This window comes from Falco punctatus, assembly GCF_963210335.1.
Source record: "Falco punctatus genome assembly, chromosome: 4".
Classification (NCBI taxonomy): domain Eukaryota; kingdom Metazoa; phylum Chordata; class Aves; order Falconiformes; family Falconidae; genus Falco; species Falco punctatus.
Genome location: NC_137583.1, coordinates 8,248,160 through 8,266,658, shown reverse-complemented (window position 1 = coordinate 8,266,658; position 18,499 = coordinate 8,248,160). Strand labels below are relative to the sequence as shown.

At 63.4% G+C, this 18,499-nt stretch overlaps 2 protein-coding genes across 5 annotated transcripts; one reads left to right on the top strand and one right to left on the bottom strand.

The window, feature by feature from the left end:
- The first annotated feature begins 20 nt into the window (after positions 1-20).
- On the top strand, positions 21-13,476 carry GRM2 (glutamate metabotropic receptor 2). Of its 4 annotated transcripts, none has more exons than XM_080385436.1 (5): positions 21-2,390; positions 5,465-6,085; positions 8,191-9,028; positions 9,752-10,815; positions 11,658-13,476. In XM_080385436.1, exons 2-5 carry the CDS (start codon positions 5,627-5,629, stop codon positions 11,925-11,927), a joined length of 2,631 nt encoding a protein of 876 aa, XP_080241562.1. In that variant the 5' UTR covers positions 21-2,390; positions 5,465-5,626; the 3' UTR covers positions 11,928-13,476. The 4 variants fall into 4 exon arrangements, with proteins under 4 accessions (XP_080241562.1, XP_080241564.1, XP_080241563.1 ...); XM_080385438.1 differs by having other exon boundaries at positions 21-6,085; positions 11,658-11,832; positions 12,414-13,476; XM_080385437.1 differs by having other exon boundaries at positions 21-6,085; positions 11,658-11,832; positions 12,408-13,476.
- On the bottom strand, positions 13,395-17,158 carry RRP9 (ribosomal RNA processing 9, U3 small nucleolar RNA binding protein). Its single transcript, XM_080385440.1, has 15 exons — positions 17,018-17,158; positions 16,717-16,799; positions 16,538-16,650; positions 16,381-16,463; positions 16,232-16,273; positions 15,885-16,011; positions 15,543-15,667; positions 15,197-15,289; positions 14,996-15,096; positions 14,742-14,876; positions 14,489-14,551; positions 14,265-14,410; positions 14,080-14,159; positions 13,883-13,956; positions 13,395-13,791 (listed from the first exon to the last, which is right to left on the bottom strand). Exons 1-15 carry the CDS (start codon positions 17,099-17,101, stop codon positions 13,665-13,667), a joined length of 1,476 nt encoding a protein of 491 aa, XP_080241566.1. The 5' UTR covers positions 17,102-17,158; the 3' UTR covers positions 13,395-13,664.
- Positions 17,159-18,499: the final 1,341 nt, after the last annotated feature.

Below are 18,499 nucleotides of genomic sequence, written 5' to 3'. Positions count from 1 at the left end.
GTGGCTCTGCATCCCCGCTGCTCATGCTTGCTCACTGCCTGGGCAAGCCAGCAGGGCCATGGGGGGACGGTCCCTGGCTCCTGCCAGCTGCGAGGGCACAGGGAAGGGTCCCAGCCACCGGGCTGGGCTGGGCTGGGCTGGAGGGAGGTGGCGTCCGGCATCTTGGGAACCTGCATAAAGTAAAACCAGTAAAGCCAGGTCCCTGGGCTACTGGTGGGCCTGGTACTGCTGTGCTCCTCCTGTGTCAGGGAGGACCAGCCTGCCTGCACAGTGCCTCCCCGGCATCCCGTCTGCCTGGTCCTGCAGCTGTGGGGTGCAGGCAGGGAGGGCTCTCCGTGCTGGTCCCAGTTCCTTATCCTGCAGCTGGGGATGAGGGGGCAGCCTGGACATCACCACCACGGTGCCCTGGGGCAGTGCCAGGTGCCTGAGCACCTCACCCAGCTGTCAGCTCTCAACCCCTGGTGCCCCCAGCAGCCAAGGGCTTGTTCCCCAGCAGTCAGACGTGGTGACCCAGAGCTGGAGCTTGGGGTGGAGGTGCAAGTGGCAGGGGAGGCCTGGCTGTTCCTCTGTGGTGGGGACATGTCCTCCATGGCTAGGAAAGGTCATGATTAGTCCTCAGCCAGTGATTGACATGAGATTGTTCATAAATATTTTGTGCTCTGAGTGATAAAATATTAAACTCCTCCAGCCCACATGGAAAAATATTGCTCTTCCTGGTGTTTATCTTTGTTGCTGGTTATTACAAAACTGCCAAGCCCCCTGAAATATTTATGCCTGGCTGAGGCTCCAGTGGGGGTGGAGCCAGGCAGTGGATCCTAATGCTGCTTGTCCCCTAACCCCACCAAAGATGGGGGCTGGGGAGGCTTTGCCATCGTCCTGCTGCTGCCAATAGCACCAAAGCAGAAGCCAGGAGGATGCAGCCGGTGCCGGGGCGCGTGCAAGTTTTGTGCCAGGTCCTGTCTGCCAGAGGAGGAAGTGGGACCGTGGTGTTGCCAGCATCCTTCGGCACAGCGTGTCTCCAGCCCTCTCCGGCTCACTGTCCCTGCCCTGGCCAGCAGTGGCAAGGTGCCCTAGCCCAAGCACCCCCCTCTCCCCAGTGCCCTGCTCTGTGTGTGGTAACAGTCTTGAAAGGAGATAGGCTGCTGGGGTCTGAGGTCCTGGTGTCGTGGGACCCCAGGGTGGACCTTGCCATGGAAGTCCCGGGTTATCCCTCCACCAAATCAGGAGTGCTGGGTGGGGGGAGACACACAGAGCGGGTCAGAGAGGGTCTGACTCTTGTCGCACTGCCCTAACCCACAGCCTGAAAGCACAGCAGCTGGCAGCGGGGAAACTGAGGCACGCGTCGGTGAGATGGTTACTCAGGATGGTATCCCAGAGACACCCCTGGCCCCTGCCCATCCCTGCGGGTCCTATGTCATTCCCTGTCCCGTTCTTGTCCCTGAGTCATGGAGGTCTCCAGGACAGCTGAGCTGCCAGCGTGATGGGGATGAGCATGGCAGGATCCTTGGCAGCCAAATGGCTCCAGAAAGGATTTGGGCAAGTGGTGGAGATGTGGGACGCTAAATCCAGCCACTGTCTGGTCTTTGGATGGTCCAGAGCTTTCCCCCAGCTTGGTGCTTGGGCTGACGGTGAGGGCCAGGCCTGTGTGGAGTGCAAGGGGACAGAGAGGGGGTGATGCTGGGCCCCTGGGCTGCTCCAAGGGCTTGGGGAGCAGGGGGCAGGTGGGTGGGGGGCTGTGCTGGGCACGGGGGGAACAGCCCCAGGGGCACTAGGCTGGGGCTGTGGAGCTGGGGCTGGGACCCCTCTTTTTGGACTGGGATGGAGCTGGGGGCTGTGGGGCTGGGGGAGCAGGCACTGAGCTGTGCCCTGTCAGGTCTCCAGGGTGCTGAGCAGGTCCTGCCTCTGCCCAGCCTGGATCTGGCCATCCCCTACCTGGACCTGCTGTGCCTTGCCTGTGTCCTGCCTGTGCCCCGGCTCGGTCTGACCATGCCTCGCCTGGATCTGCCCGCGTCCTGCCCGCGTCCTGCCCGGATCTGGTGGTGTCCCGCTTGGATCAGGCCGTGTCTTCCCTGGATTTGGTGGTGCCCTGCCCGGACCCGGCCGTGTCCCCCCGGCTTTGCCCGTGCCCTGCCAGCCCCGGCCCGGGGCGGCGGGGCGGGGGGCGGGCGGGGCGGCCCCGGGGGTGCCGCTGCCCGCCGTGCCGTGCCGTGCCGTGGCCGTGCCGGGGCGGGGATCGGGCCGGGCCGGGCCGGGCTGGGGGCGGAGCGGCTCCGCTCGACTGGGGCTGGCGGAGTGTCAGAGGCGGCGGCGAGAGGCGGCGGCAGCCGCAGCTCCGAGGCAGCGGCTGCACCGGCACCGGCACCGGCTCCCGGCACAGCCGCCGGGCCCAGGTAAGGGCTGCGGTCCCGCCCGGCGCTGCCGCCCCCGTGCCCCGGCGTCCCCAGAGCCCCGCTGCCCCGCGGCGGAGTGGCACGGCCACCGGCGGTCCCCGCAGCCGTCGGGGCCGCGGCACGGCGGGGCTCGGCGGCCGGTGCGCGGAGCCGGTGCCGGGGCTGCAGGAGGGGAGCCGAGCCCGGGCACCGGCAGCGGCAGCAGCTGGGCCGGGGGTGCGGGCGGGGCGGGGGGGCACCGGGGCCGGTCCCACCGGCTCCCCCCGGCACGAAACGCGGGGCCGCGGGGCTCCGGGAGAACGGCTCGGGGGGGGGGTCCCCATCCCCCCGGCGCCCCGGCAGCGCCGACCCCCGCACTGGGCACCCTGCGGGACCCCGCCGCCGCTGCCCCTGGTCCCGGGCACGGGCTGCCCGCCGTCCGCGGGGCCGCGAGGCGGGGGTGACCGCCCGCCACGGCGGGGACAGCCCCCCCTCGCCCCTGCCGCCGCCCCCCGGCCGAGGAGAGCAGTGGCTTCGGGCGGGGGGAGCCGCTGGGGCAGCCGGACCCCGGGTCGGGACGGGACAGGACGGGATCTGGGGTGGATGAGCCGAGCCCGTGAGCTCAGCCCCCCAGGGGCTGCGGTGGGGCAGGCAGCCTCCCCCTCCCCTCACTGCTGGGGCGCACGGGCCAGGCTGCGCCAGCTCCTCTCCCCTTTGACCCCCCGGCCCCCCCACGCTCCCACCAGGCTGGGCAAGAGCAGCCCAATGGCCACAGTGACCGGGGGCACTGGGCGAGCACCCCAGGGAAGGCGCTTTGACCCCACAGGGCACTGGGGCTCGCAGGCCATGGGGCAGAATGGAGGTGTGGGGGTCCCGGCAGAGCTCAGTGGCAGTGGGGACCCCCGGGGGAGGTGGCGATGGTGGCTCGCGAGAGCCAGGCTCGCCCTGTGCCCTCCCAGCAGCGCTGCTCTCCCACAGGCTTCATGCCACCCCTAAGGGTGCTGGTGTCAGAGGGTGCAGTTGTCCTGGGGCTGGGTGGGAAGTGCTGGGGGCTCACAGGAGCAATGGCACCTTCCCACCCATCCTACTCGCTGATGCTTTCAGGAAGGGATGTTGCCAACAGCCAGCAGGAGCCTTCCCGCCACACTGTGGCCATCGGGCTGGACTTGACTCTGCTCTGCCAGGTGTTTCACATCCCCAGATGTTCTCCAGATGTTCCTGCAGGGCTGTTCTCCCCCCGGCACCATGCCAACCCAGCAGAGCAGCTGTGGGGATGGCCGCAGCCCTGCTCACAGCATCCCCCAGGGCTCACTGCAGGGTGGGTGATGGTTTGTCCTTTCAGGAGAGCTTTGCCTGAAGGTGCCTTTTGTCTGGCGGGTCCTGCCAGCCGCCCTGGGAGAGCTGGACCACAAGGAGCAGGGCTCCCAGTGCTGCCAGACCCTTGTGCTGGGCTCAGCCTGTCACCGATGGGCTCCATCAATAATCCATATGCCTGCGGCCTCTTTCTTGCTTGAGGAAAACCTGGGTCCCTCTAAAGCATTGAGTGCCTGAAATAAGGCAGGGACCCTTCTTCAGCCTCTTCCTCAGACTCCTTCAAATTGGGGAGCCAGGTAGGAGATGCCCTGAGGTGGCTGGGGGGTTGTCACAGGCAGGCAGCACCTGGGGACAGGCACTTTGGGGCATGGAGGAGGTCCACATACATCTCACCACCCCACACGAGTGCGCCCTGTGCCACACTGCTGCCCGCATCCCCCTGGGCATCACTGGCTGCTTGCCAGGGGACTCCTCTGGCCACAGACATCACCTGTCCAGGAGCACCGTGGGGGCATTGGGGGTGCCCTGCTCCTGCCTGGGGAGATCAGCCTTGCTTTCGGCTGGGGGGGGGGGGGGGGGGGGGCTGCAGGGGGGGCAGCACTCTCCAGTATCACTCTCCCTCCCCATGTGCCCCTATGAGCACCCCGCTCTGCCAGGCTGCGGGTGAGCCCCGGGACCTGCTGCAGCACCGGCAGCTTCCCATGCTGGAGCAGCCTGAGGTTTCTGGGCTGTCAGGGGGTCTCTTTCTCCCACAGACCCCAAAACACCCGCCTTGAGGGATTTCAGCAGTCAGCTTAAATGGGAAACAAATCTCTCCTGTGGTTTGGGAAAAGGCAACTGATCTCTGAGGGGACTGCATCTCCTGCCAAAAAAAGGCCTGCCTGCTGCAAAAGCCTTTGATTCCCCCGCGCCTCCGTGCTTTCTGCAGAGGGAGTCAGCAAACCTGGCTCTTACTTTTACTGAAATCTCTGAATTTAGTATATGGGGAAGGAAGGGGCGGTGGTGAGAGAACAGACTCTAAAGCACCGCGGCTGCCGGAGCCACCCCGTGCATCACTGCAGGAGGATGAAGCCAGTGTTGTGTCCCTGCTCCAGGCCCCGGTGCCATGGACAGCACTGGGGGCAGTGGCAGGGCGGGTGGGCTCCGGGGGTGTGGGATGGGGATTAAAATACAGTGGTGGCCGGGTGCTGCAGGCACAGTGGGCTCACAGCCCGCTGCTTCTGGCAGCGCTCTTGGCTGGAGGCTGGGAGCTGTAAGTGCCCCCGATGCTGCTGCATGGGTTGGGGTCTCGGCTCAGAGCCAGTGGTGGCTCTGCCTGCCCAGCCTGGGGTCCCTGCCCCAGGGAACATCCCTGCCCCGGGTCACCTCCCTGGCTCCTTCTCCCCCCCCACCCCGATGTTTTAGGGGCCGACAGACTGCTCCTGGGCAGGCTGCTCTGCCCGGTGCTGCCACAGGAGCCAGCTCTGTGCCCACCCTGCCCATGCTGGTGCATCCTGGGAGGTGCTGTGGGGGTACCAGTCCCTGTTCCCCTGCTTGTCTCCTGGGGTCTGTGCCACTTGTGGGGGTCCTGGGTCACTGTGGGAGCTGTTGCATCCCCTCAGCCTGCCCTTGTGTGGAGAGCTCCTTCCTAAGGGCATCCTGGGTGGAGGGGTGCTGGGGTAGGGGGCACTGGCAGGCTCATGCCCTTGCTCTCCTGTGCAGCACTGGCACTGCCCCTGTGGACACTCACTGTCTCTCCTTGCAGCTCACAGACCCAGCAGCTTTTCTTTTTGCTTTTGCAGGTGCCAAGGGCTCTGCCAGGCTGGCACAACCCCCCTTACACTGACACCACGCTGCGCCATCCCCCCCCACCCGATGCCTGGGGACTGCCTGCCCTCGCCTTGACGAGTGGCAGTGGGTGACTCGGGGTGGTGCAGGTCCCCCAGCCAGCGCCACCACACCCCATGGCTGTCCCCTTCGCCGCCTGGCTGTGGCTGATGTGCCTGGCCACCTGTCTGGCCGCCGGGCATGGCATGGCTGGCAAGAAGGAGATCAGCATGGATGGGGACCTGGTGATTGGGGGCCTTTTCCCTGTCCATGAGAAAGGAGTGGGGAGTGAAGACTGCGGCAAGATCAACGAGCACCGGGGCATCCAGCGCCTGGAGGCCATGCTCTTTGCCCTGGACGAGATCAACAAGGATGGGAGCATCCTGCCAGGGGTGCGGCTGGGCGCCCACATCCTCGACACCTGCTCCAAGGACACCTACGCCCTCGAGCAGTCCCTCGACTTTGTCCGCGCCTCCCTCACCAGGGTGGATGGCTCTGAGCACATCTGCCCTGACGGTTCCTATGCTGTCCACGATGATGTGCCCACCGCCATCACTGGTGTCATCGGGGGCTCCTACAGCGACGTTTCCATCCAGGTACCCTCACTAGACAAAAGGGGCTTGGATTACCAGAAACAGTGGGGAGGGAGGTAAAGCCCCAGTAGCAGCTCAGCGATGCTGCTGCCAGTGCGCACAGGGAAGCTCTCACATCCCTTGCAGTGATGCTGTGCTACTTTCTGCAGCGGGGATGGAATGCTGTCCTGGCACCTGAGAGAGCCGTCTCTCCGCTACCATGGGGAGGCTGCAGCCCTGATGGTGGCTGGGCTCCCATCAGGGGCTGCGGGGAGCCCCCACACCTGCCATAAGCCATGGGAGCCAAGTCAGTGGATCCATCCCACGTGGGGACAGGGGGCTTATTCCCCTCCCAGGGTCATGGCAGCAAGCACATCTCCTCAGCCCAGGACAGCCTCAATGCTCAGATCCATACTGTCCTCGGTGCCACCGTGCTGCTGCATCCCTCACTGCCACCAGTGCGGGTGTGATGCTGTGAGCTGTCTCCCAGTAGCGCCAGTCCCAGTCCCTGGCCTGCCATGTCCTGGCATGGGCCCGGAAAAGGGCACTGGCCCCCTCCCACCTGACATATGCTGCCAGCGCCTGCAGGCACCGCTCCTGCTGCCAGTGGGTGACAGTGCAATGCCACCAGGAGTGGATGCAGCAGGTGCTGCAGGTGGTCACCTCCATCTGTCCCCACCAGCAGCCCTGGATGTCCATGGCCGTGCCATGGCTGTCCTGGCCCCCCCGGCCGGCATAGTGCTGGGGGGAGCGGCTGCTGCAGTGCCCTGGCACTCAGTGGGTGCCTGTCCCCAGGGGCTGCTGTGGGGTGGGAGCAGGGTTCAGCTCACCTCCAGCCCTGTGGGTCCTGTCCCTCATGGGATGGGTGGGCAGCCAGGGCATCGGCCTCTGAGGGCTTCAGCTATGGGGCTGCCTGCCTGGGCCAGGGGCGGGGTGCAGGAAGCCACCACTCCCGTATCCCCAATGACCCCCGAGCCTCGGACCCAGCTGTTACCCTCGGTGGGGTGCAGCTCAGACCCCAAAACTGTGGCTCTGTGGACCCAGCAGCCAGCATCAGCAGGGGGAAGAGCATCCCCTGAGGATGCAGGCAGCTGACCACACACTCGCTAAGATTTAATGAGTCCCCAGGGCATGCCAAGTCATGTCTGCTGGTCCCCAGGGTCCCCACATACCCCCAGCCATGGGACAGAGAAAGCCAGGGCCAGGTGATGGAGGCAGCGCCCCAGTCTAGCCCAGGCAGGTGCTTGTCCTTTCTCTCGCTGGAGGACCTGATATGTCCCCACAGCCGGCAGCACCACCCTGACCTCGGGCAGCATGAGCAGCGCTGGGGCGGCACAGCGGGCTGCAGCTCCTGCCGTGCAGTGAGGCCAGGCAGCAGCATTGCTGCGCTCAGGAGGAGCCTTCTTGCCGTTAGGGGACATTGTCATCGAGATCGTTTGTCCACGTTAATTAAGCCATGTCTCTCGCCTGGGGATGCAGTAAGATCTGGGCAGCTTCACCGTCCCCGCTGGCATACCCGAGCCCCAACCCCCCGCTTGCTGCTCCAAGAGCCTGGGTTTTTAACAGCCTCATTAGCAGGGCTTTTTTCCCCTTTGAAGCTAACGAGGGCTTCTGCTGAGTGGCTGGAAGGTGCCAGTCCTGCTGGGGCTCCCAGTGTGAGATGCACAGGCGCCGGTCCCCAGGCCCAGCTCTGCAGCCCCACTGGGATAGGTGGGGGGCTCTGCCCCAGCTCCCAGCCCCCAGCGCCCTTTCCCCCTGTGCTGTGGGCGTGGCAGGTGCCCCAGCTTTCTCCTTGCCCATGGGCATCTCCCACAGGTCACCTGCAGGGGAGTTTCTGCTTTTGCCACGAATCCATTTATCCCTGAATTTCAGAGGGCAGTACATGAAATACTAAAAACCCCAAAGAAACGAGCATGTCTGAGGGCTCAGACAACCTGGTGAACGTGCCATCCATCCATCCACCCATCCGTCTGCCAACCAGGACCCTCCAGGTGGGGGGGATTGCTTATCTGCCCCATGGTCATGCTTGAGAGCACCGTGCAACACTGGGTGTTGGGCAGGGGTCCTCTAGTGGGAATGTCCCTCGCTGTGCCACGTTTCCAGGTGCTCACCACTCCTCTTCCATGCAGGTGGCCAACCTGCTGCGGCTCTTCCAGATCCCACAGATCAGCTATGCCTCCACCAGTGCCAAGCTTAGCGACAAGTCCCGCTATGACTACTTCGCCCGCACCGTCCCACCAGACTTCTACCAAGCCAAAGCCATGGCAGAGATCCTCCGCTTTTTCAACTGGACCTATGTCTCCACCGTGGCCTCGGAGGGTGACTACGGGGAGACAGGGATCGAGGCCTTTGAGCAAGAAGCCCGCATGCGTAACATCTGCATCGCAACCTCAGAGAAGGTGGGGCGCTCCATGAACAAGAAGACCTATGATGGGGTGGTCCGGGCTCTGCTGCAGAAGCCCAATGCCAGAGTGGTTGTGCTGTTCACTCGAAGCGAGGATGCCCGGGAGCTACTTGCAGCTGCCCAGAGAGCCAATGTGTCCTTCACGTGGGTGGCCAGTGATGGCTGGGGAGCCCTGGAGAGCGTGGTGGCTGGGAGCGAAGCAGTGGCAGAGGGAGCCATCACCATTGAGCTGGCAGCCTACCCCATTAAGGAGTTTGCTGCCTACTTCCGTAACCTCAACCCCTACAATAACAGCCGAAATCCCTGGTTTCGGGAATTTTGGGAGCAGAAGTTCAAGTGCAGCTTCCATACGCAGGACTGTAGCTGGTACTCCCTCAAGACAGGCAAGTTTGAGCCGGAGTCCAAGATCACGTTTGTGGTCAATGCCGTCTATGCCATGGCTCACTCTCTCCACAACATGCACCAGGCACTGTGCCCCAACGCCACCAAGCTCTGCGATGCCATGAAGCCTGTCAATGGCAAGAGGTTCTACAAGGACTTTATGCTCAATGTTAATTTTGATGGTGAGTCCAGAGATGGAGATGGGGTTTGGCTGCCTAACTGGAAAAGGATGGGTGGAGGGGCAGAAAAGAGGCAGGACATCCAAATTTGACCCAACACCTTCCAGTTCCTCTGGTCTGCCTGCACCTGGGGACCCCTGTGCTTTAGGCTGCGGTTGTCCCAAGATGCCAACAGTCCACCATCACCCTTGGGAGGCAACCCAGGCCTTCTGTCCCCAGTGTGGAGAAGCTGGTGACCACCTCCATTCTGCTACAGCTGGGTGGGACCAGCCCCCAAGGACCTTCCAAGAACATGGGTCCTTGGAGACCTCACTTGCGAGCATCATGACTTATTCACATTTCAGGGATTAAACTGGAGGGATGCCCTTAATTAGGGGACCTGTGTAGTTTGGGGTGAATTAGAAGCGTGTCCTCTGAGACTTGGGTGGAGCCTGGCTCCACAGGTGTTACTGGGAGCCATGGAGGCTGCAAAACCCCCAGCTTTGCCCCTGCAGAGCTGGCTGGGGCTGCCGAGCTCTTAGGCACGTGGGGAGGTAGTTCTCCACCTTTGCTTTCCTACTCTTAATGTGTGCGTAGGCAGCTAGTGTGAGAGTGAAGGCAAGGAACAGGTTGGACATTTCCCTGTGGCCATGGTGGGATGTGACCTTTTGAAGGAGCTCCGCCTCCATGCCCAGAGCAAGCGTGCTTCTGCCCCATGGCAGTGACCATCTCCCCTTCTCCCTCCAGCTCCATTCAGGCCAGCAGACACCAAGAGCGTTGTTCGATTTGACCGCTATGGCGATGGCATCGGGCGCTACAACATCTTCAACTATCACCACATGGACGGGCGGTATCGGTATCAGAAGGTGGGCTACTGGGCTGAGGGGCTCATCCTCAACACCAGCCTCATTCCATGGGCTGAGACCTCCATCCCTGTGTCCCAGTGCAGCGACCCCTGCAAGAAGAATGAGATAAAGAGCATGCAGCCCGGAGACATATGCTGTTGGATCTGCATTCCCTGCCAGCCCTACGAGTACTTACTGGATGAGTTCACCTGCATGGATTGTGGTCTTGGTTACTGGCCCAACGAGACTCTGAATGGCTGCTATGAGTTGCCCCAGGAATACATCCGCTGGCAAGATGTCTGGGCCATTGGTCCTGTCACTATATCTTGCCTGGGTTTTATCTCCACCCTCTTCGTTTTCGGAGTCTTCATGAAGAATAATGACACTCCTATTGTGAAGGCCTCTGGCCGGGAGCTCTGCTACATTCTCCTGACTGGAGTCCTCATGTGCTACAGCATGACCTTCATCTTCATCGCAAAGCCCTCCACGGAGGTGTGCACGCTTCGGCGCCTGGGGCTGGGCACGTCCTTCGCCGTCTGCTATTCGGCCCTCTTGACTAAGACAAATCGCATCGCCAGGATCTTCAGCGGGGTGAAAGAGGGGGTCCAGCGCCCCCGGTTTATAAGCCCCACATCACAGGTGGTCATCTGCATGGCCCTCATCTCTTGCCAGCTGATCATTGTCATCATCTGGCTGCTAGTGGAGACCCCCGGCACAGGCAAGGAGACTGAGCCTGACAAGAGGTACATTGTCACCCTCAAATGCAACAACCGTGACTCCAACATGCTCATTTCACTCACCTACAATGTCCTCTTGATTGTCCTCTGCACGGTCTATGCCTTCAAGACAAGGAAATGCCCCGAAAACTTCAACGAGGCCAAGTTCATCGGGTTCACCATGTACACAACCTGCATCATCTGGCTGGCCTTCCTGCCCATCTTCTATGTGACCTCCAGTGACTACCGTGTAAGAGCCTGAATTTTGGGAGGGGGGGTGGTGGTCCTGGAAATTTGGGCCCTGCAGGGTTTGGGGCTAGGAAATGCATGGGCCTGGGAAAGGGTCATGGCCAATGGACCTGGTGATGGTCACCTCAGCATTGGGGCATTTGGGACAAGGTGCAGGGTGCCTGAAGGGCTGTGGCTGAAGGGGAAATGAGTCCTGGTGAGAAGACCCTCCCCCTTTGACAGATTGTTTGCTAGGGTGAGGATGGGAAACAGCTCTGACACCTTCAGAGACCCCCTGACCCAACCACAGAGGAGTGATTGCCATCCTTCAGCCTCGCAACGCGAAGGCATGAGACAGCCCTTGACCCTTCCAACCTTGACCCGCCACAACCAGGCCATGAATGCCAACCCCCAGGGCCAGCATGGTCCCTGGGGAGCCAAGCAGTGCCAGGGACTGGGGAGCATGGGGTGCACCCTGCAATACCTCAACCCCCCTGAACCTGGCAAGGGTGCCCAGACACATTCTTGCTGGGCCTAGAGGACTTGGTGGGGGCACGAGTTCTTGGGGGCTTCCAGAGAGGACCAGCATCCTCTGGGAATGGGCACAGGGGTGGGGGGCTCTGGTCCGGGCACTGCCCCAAAGCAGCAAGTTGGTAAGGCTGGGGGTGTTGCTTGGGGTGTACCCACGTTGCCCACACTCCACCCTTGGGTCTCCAGTGGGTCCACCCTGACAGAGGGAGCTAGGGTGGGTGGGATGTGCTTGTGGGGTGCAGGCAGCAATCTCTGCCTAGTGGGGCTGGCTGGTGCCACAGTGAAGGCAGAGGGCTGGTGGCAGGAGTGCCTGATGCCCACCCCTGTCTCCAGGTCCAGACCACCACAATGTGCATCTCGGTGAGCCTCAGCGGCACTGTGGTCCTTGGCTGCCTCTTCACCCCCAAGCTCCACATCATACTCTTCCAGCCGCAGAAGAACGTGGCCAGCCACCGCGTGGGCACCGCACGGTTCAGCGTGGCAGCTGCTGGCTCCAGCCAGTCCCACGGTGAGGCTGGGGGCAGCACCCCCTTCCTGGTGTGTGGGGGGCTGGGTGGGAGCAACACAGTACAGCCCCCTGAAGGAAAGGGGGGTACAGGGTAGGGCATAGCTGGAAATGAGGGAGATCAAGGATGCTGTGTCCCCTATGGCTCATCTCGGTCCCAATCCTTCATCTCCCATGGCCACAAGCCCCAAGGCTGCAGCATGGCCTGCCAGGGGGGTGCTGCTCCCAGGGGCCTGTCATTGCCCCCAGGGGACGCAGCCAACCCCAGTGCTCTCCACCCCAGCCCCAGGGGGACATGGCTGCTCTGGGCACTCTCCACCCTAACCCTGGGGGATTCAGCTGCTCCAGGTGCCTGTCATGGCCCTGGGGGAACACGGCCACCCCTGCCCTGGGGGATGTGGTCACCCTGGGCACCTGCAATCGCTCTGCGGGGCATGTGGCCACCCTGGACACGCTCCACCCCAGCCCTGGGGGATGCAGCTCCCTGAGCACTCATTGCCCATCACAGTGGGATGCTCTGGGTGGGGGATGCTGCTGCTGGACCAGAACCTACTCCTGACTGCTGCCTTCCCGGCCAGGCTCAGCCTCACAGTATGTGCCCACGGTGTGCAACGGCCGCGAGGTGGTGGACTCCACGACATCATCCTTGTGAAGGATGGAGGGGCGGGTCAGGCCAAGGTGCTGCCCCTCCAGCCCATGGCCACACTGCACCCCAGCTCCCTCCCTGGGGATTGCAGTGCCCACGGCATGGACTGCTCGGGTGCCAGAGGCAGCCAGGAGGCTCATACTCTGCCCCAGCGCAAGCTACGCATCCCATACGTTGGGTCATGGTACGTGTCACTGTCATCCTTCCCTTGCACTGAGTCACATTACACATCCCCTGCACTGAGCCATAGTGAGCATCTCCCCCATCTCTCTCTCTGAGCCATAGTGTACGTCCCCTGTCCCTGCACCTGCACTGAGCCACGGTCCATGTCCCTCTAAGTGCACCCTGCACATCCCCTGCACTAAACCATGCTGAACGTCCCCGCCGCCGTCACTGGCACTGAGCTGCAGTGCACATCGCACGTCCCCCATTCCCTGCACTGTACAGTGCAAGACCCCCGCTTTGTCCCCGGTGTACAACCCACTGTCCTCTTGCCAAGTCAACCTGCAACTCACGCTTTGCTTGCAGCGAGCTGTGCTGCACCTCCTGCTCCCACCGTGCTGCCACAGGCTGCCCTCACCCCAGTGCCCACCCCACTTTCCTGGTGCGGGGCCTTTCCCATTGCCCCCCAGCCCTGCACGCCCGCCCCCCCCCCCCCCCAAGCCATGCCCTGTGGCACCCTCTCCCCTGGCGTTTTGCAGTTTCATCTCTTCCTTGTTTTCAGCCCCAGGAAAGCCGCTGAGCACTGCCGGGCTGGACCCAAGCCCCTCCGTCCCTCCCCTGGCTGAGCTCAGCACTCCTTGCCCCTTTGTGGGAGACAGGGCAGGGGCAAACGCTCACTGCCCTCCTGGCCCTGCAGAGCCCGGGGGTGCAGCAGGGGCAGGGGGCGAGTAACAGGATCCAGGTATTTGAGCCCAACCAAGTTTTTAAGAATAGATTTTTTTCTGTGAGCAAGTGTGATTATTTTTTTTTGTAATTTATGTAAATAAAGTGTTTTTTTTTTTTAAAAAATATTTAAAAAATTGACTCTTCCAGAGCTCAGGTCTAGCCAAACCTGAGGGAAGGGGACAGACCCTCGCAGAGGGCAGAGGCCAGCAGGGTCAGGAGGCCATGCAACATCCCCTGCCCACGTCCTGCTGGCCCCGAGGGTGGCTGCATGGAGGACGCGGGGCACAGCTTCAGGGACAGTTTAATGACCTGCCTCCGAGGCCAGGGGGCCAGGAGCTGGTGGGGCCTGCGGGGCTGCAGCCCCCTGCTTCAGGGGGATGATGCAGATGCTGTTTTTGGCTTCTTTGATTCTCCACCACCGGCCGAGCCTGTAGATGAGAGAGATGGGGGTCACCCTCTGCCAAGCACTGGAAGAAGGGGGCTGTGCCCCAGGGCAGCACCAGGGAGGGGGTACAGTACCGGTGCTCCTGCCCGAGGCCGGCCACCAGGAAGTCACCAGCTGCCGAGAACTTCAGGCTGTTGACAAAACCCACCTGGAGGGAGAGGGAAAGGGTGAGGGGCTCCCGTAGCCGCTTCCTGCGACCCAGAGAGGGGAATCCCTGCCAAGACACCCCTCACCAGCCCAGCTCCAGCATCCCCAACTTCCCTATCCATACCAAGGGGATGTCCAAGAGGGGCTCCAGCTTCCGAAATCCCTCACCACACTTCCAGAGCTTCACACTGTTGCTGTGGGAGCCTGGGGCAGAGAGAGGAGACTGCCATGCACCCCAAACCAGGAAATGGAGCCAGATACAGCCCCCTGCACTCCCAAACCCCCTGCTCCAAAGTGGCTGCCACACACCTGTAGCCAGGAGGTCACTGTTGCGCAGGGCAGCCACCGCTGAGATCCAGTAAGGCTGCTGCAAGCCCTGGGTGTCCTGCATGCCGTGTGCCTGCTGGGCCAGTGCCAGTGGCTTCTTCTTCGTCATGCCCCAGAGGGCTACAGAGCTGCCAGGGAGGGAAGGGGTGAGGGGGCTGAGGGGACACCACCTGCCACCCTGGGCATCACCCTGAGCCTGTGCTCACCCGTCATCGGCGCCGGACACCATGTGCTCCTCATTGATGAGCTGGATACAGTCAATGGAGCCCCTGTGAAGAGAAGGAGGAACTGCCTTCAGTTACGAGTGTGCTTCGGGGTTCTATTTAGGAGACAAAAGGTCACTGGAGCATCAATAATCCCCAGGGTGCTGGCAGGCTCCCTGGTGAGGCTTGGCACATGCACGCCACTGCCCCAGCTGGATGCACCTGCCTGCAGCCCCCTCTCCCACCCTGGACCTACTGGTGCCCATAAAACACAAGCTGCGACTCCTCGGGGATCTTCCAGAGCCGCACAGTGCCGTCCCGTCCCCCCGCCGTCACACAGCACTCCCGGCTTAGGCTGTCCAGCCCTGTGATGACATCCTGGTGCCCGAAGCTGCAGGAGGAGATGGCAAAGAGCTGCTGCAAGCATGGCCTTCTGCTGTCTTGCCTCCCCCGGAGCCACCAAGCACATCCCATGGTGGCAGGGTCAGTGGGATCCCCCCCAGGTCTTACAGTGTCTCCACGTATGCATTCTCTGCCACATCCCAGACCTTGACGCAGCGGTCGTGGGAGGCGCTGTAAAGCTGGTGCGTGCCCTTCCGGAAGGACAAACCCTGCAGAGAAATGGACAGACATGGGCACCACAATGAGGGTCACTGAAGAGGACGCAGCTGCCTGGCCTTGCAGGCGTCGCAACTAATGCCTCTGACTCACCGAGATGGCATCATGGTGCCCAGTGTAGATGTGCAGGCGCTTGCAGGTGGCTGCATCCCAGATCATGATGAGCTTGTTCCGGTCTCCCGTGGCCTGGCAGAAAGCAGAGGATGCCCAAAGCCTGCCCCTCAGGAGACTCACAGCCCACCCCAGCCCCCACTCCCACCTCATGTGCTCTGGGGTATCCTAGGGACCCATTCTTGATTCCAATGGGCGTAGGGGCTGCCTTAATCCAGCAAGATATATCTGGGCATGAGACACTGCCCTGCAGGACCCTGGGAGGAGAGGCACTCCTCATAACCACCTCTCTGCTTCATGCAACAGCGCCAGTCCCCTCTCCCCATACCAGGTACTTGCCATCTGACGAGATGGCCATGCAGAGGACGTGGGATGCATGCCCCATGTGTTGCTCCTCGGTGCCCTTCTTCCCCCCGGGCACCACACACAGCCTTCTCCCACTCTCGACCTCCCCTGCAGGAAAGGCATCACCGTTACCCACTGGGAGCCTCCCATCACTCCAGAAAGTGCCAACAAGCCTCCCACAGATCCCAAAACAATGCATGAGCGCATCCCTGGAGAGGCCAAGGGCCAAGCCAATTCCGTGGGCATCCCCAATTCTGCTGCTGCAGAGTCCCCAGAGGGTTCAGGCTCAGGGAACAGCCAGTCACAGCCCCAAGGGAACACTTGCATTTGATGAGGGAGCCATCCTTGGAAGCAGAAAAGATGAACCTGTCATCTGGAGAGATGACCAGGCAGGTGACGGGCAGCTGGTGCCCCCGCAGCACACGGATGCTGGCTGGATCTGGAGGCTGCACCTGCAGGGAGAGCAGGATGCGAGCTGGGCTGCCCTGGCCCCTTCCCCAGGCACAGGCATACTCAAGCACAGTGCCCTCCCTTCTCCAGGTGTCAGCAACCGGCACCCAGGGCAGGAGAAGGGCCCTGGACCCGCAGCTGGCACTGCAACTTTGCCTGTGTTGAAGCATCTGCCAGCACTGGTGCCTAGAGCCCAGCAACCCCCCGGCACAGGGCACTTACGTCCTTGGCGAGCAGGCGCTGCAGCCGGCCCCTCTGCTCAAGCTGGGGGAGAAAGGGGAGGCTCAGTGGAGGCGGCCCCAGCCCCGCGGTGGGGGGGCAGAGCCCGCCGACACCGGGACCGAGGGGCCGTGCCCGTCCCCCCCACTCACCACGTCCTCCTTCAGCCGGTCGCCGATGAGATCTGCCGGCTGCGCCTCCTCCTCCTCCTCCTCTTCTGCCGCCCGCTCCTCCTCTGCGGCAGACACGGAGCGTGAAGGACAGGCTCAGCGCCCGGGGCTGCTCCGCCGGGGGCCGGGTGGGACTCACCGTACTGACGGAGCTGCTCCAGGTACAGCTTGGCCAGACGCAGCTTCTTCTCCTGCGGCGTCTCCTCCACCTCCTCCTCCGCCACCTCCCAGCGCCGCCGCCGCACCGACGGACTGTGGGGACACGCGTGAGCGCCGCCACCGGCACCGGGACCGGCACCCCCTTGGCGCAGCGCTTACCTCTCTGGCTCGGAGTCGCTGGACACCTCCTCGTCGACGGGCCGCCGGGCCGGTACCCGCGGCTTCCTCTCGGCGCCCGGCGCCTGCGGGATAAACCGGGGTGATCGACGGGGCGGGACCGGGTACGGGACCGAGACGGGGACCAAGACCGGAGACGGGGACCGGGACCGGAGACGGGGACCGGGACCGGAGACGGGGACCGGGACCGGAGACGGGGACCGGGACCGGAGACGGGACACCTCCGCGAAGACGCCCGACCGGGGCAGCCCGCCCCTTCCTCCACGCCCGGCCCGGCTCTCACCACCGCCCGCAGCCGCCGCCGTCCCGCCGCCCCACGCGGAGCCTTGCCCCTCCTGCCGCCCGCCGCCGCCGCCGCCGCCGCCATGCTGCCGCCCACGTGCTGCCCGCCCTTCCTGCGGCCGGGCCACGCCTCCCCCCCCTATTGGCTACAGGCAGACGAGTCCCGCCTCCCGCTGCCGCCCTGACGACCGTTCCCCGGAACCGTCCTCCTGTCTCGCCCCGCTTCCTAGTGGCGGCCCGCGCTGTCACTCCGGCGGCGGCTACCGTCACTGTGCGCCGGCGCCGGCCCGCCCTGGCACCGCCCCCGCCCCGTCAGTGGAGCGCCTGCGCCCCCGCCCCGTCATTACAGCCAGTGCCCGCACTGGGACCCTCCAGGGGTGTGGGGCGGGGCCTCCCCGGCCACCCCTTGCCGGGCATCCGCACCCCCGACCCCCTGCGTCCCCCCTGGAGACACTGCCCAGCTGGCGGAGCCACCGGGCCCGCGGCGCGGCCGGGTGCAGAAGCGGTGCAGGGGAAGGCCCCCACAGCCAGCTCCACCCAGCCCCGCGGGGACCCTTGGCCAGCGCCAGCCGCCTGTGGGGCATGACCCCTGGTCCAGGCCCACGGCCCCTGGGGGTCCCAGGAACCCGTCCTTGGCCCTGCAGGGGACAGGGGCTGAATGGCAGGGTGGGCGCGGGACACAGCTGCCAGCGCGGCCACAGGCAGACGCACCTGCCTGGGGACACTCTGAAGAACTAATTCCTGCTCTTGTGGCAGAAAGTCATTTTGTGCCATCAGTCTCTTTTCTGGGGACCTGGGCAGACCTAGAGGGACAGCATGAGTGCCCTTCAGCCGGCCACTGTGCCACCGCAGACGGTGCCATCACCTGCGACTGCGGCATAAGCCAGGCCAAGCAGAGCAGCGATATGTGTTCCTTAGCTGCCTCCCGAGATGAGTCCCAGAAGGCCAACCGCCTCCAGGCTGTGCATGGCGGCGGTGGATCCTCTTGCACCCCTCCCGGGAGACCTGTGTGCTCGGTCGCCTCTCTGCAATGCCCATACACCAGCACACGCGGCACAGGGGATCACCAGGAAGAATGAAAGATCTGTGTGCGGTCGCAGGGCCATGAGCTCATTGCAGTTACGGAGACATGGCGGGATAGCCTCCACGGCTGGGAGGCTGTCGTGGGTGGCTGTGTGCTTTTTAGAAAAGAGGCCAGCAGGGAGAGGTGGTGGAGTTGCTCTTTGTGTGAGGGAGCAACGGGAAGGTCGCGAGCTCTCCCTTGGGGTGGGTGCAGGACGAGTCCAGAGGTTACGGGTAAAGATGAAGGGGCCCGCCAACACGCGGGATGCCGTTGTAGGTGTTTGCTACGGGCCACCTGATGAGGGAGGGGAAGCCAATGAGGCCTTCTACAGACAATGGCAGGCAGCCTCACGATGCCAGGCCCTGGTTCTCACGGGGGACTTCAGCCTCCCTGCTACCTGCTGGAAAGCCAACCCAGCTA

What these genes read in the sequence shown, in the direction of transcription:
- GRM2 (XM_080385436.1), top strand. Translation starts at nt 5,627, where the DNA reads ATGGCTGTCCCCTTCGCCGCCTGGCTGTGGCTGATGTGCCTGGCCACC. An exon ending in GCTCAATGTTAATTTTGATG is followed by an intron (nt 9,029 to 9,751) that starts GTGAGTCCAGAG and finishes TTCTCCCTCCAG; the next exon opens with CTCCATTCAGGCCAGCAGAC. An exon ending in TGACCTCCAGTGACTACCGT is followed by an intron (nt 10,816 to 11,657) that starts GTAAGAGCCTGA and finishes CCCTGTCTCCAG; the next exon opens with GTCCAGACCACCACAATGTG.
- RRP9 (XM_080385440.1), bottom strand. Translation starts at nt 17,101, where the DNA reads ATGGCGGCGGCGGCGGCGGCGGCGGGCGGCAGGAGGGGCAAGGCTCCG. An exon ending in GGATGGCTCCCTCATCAAAT is followed by an intron (nt 15,668 to 15,884) that starts GCAAGTGTTCCC and finishes CCTTTCCTGCAG; the next exon opens with GGGAGGTCGAGAGTGGGAGA. An exon ending in AATGCATACGTGGAGACACT is followed by an intron (nt 14,877 to 14,995) that starts GTAAGACCTGGG and finishes CTCCTCCTGCAG; the next exon opens with CTTCGGGCACCAGGATGTCA.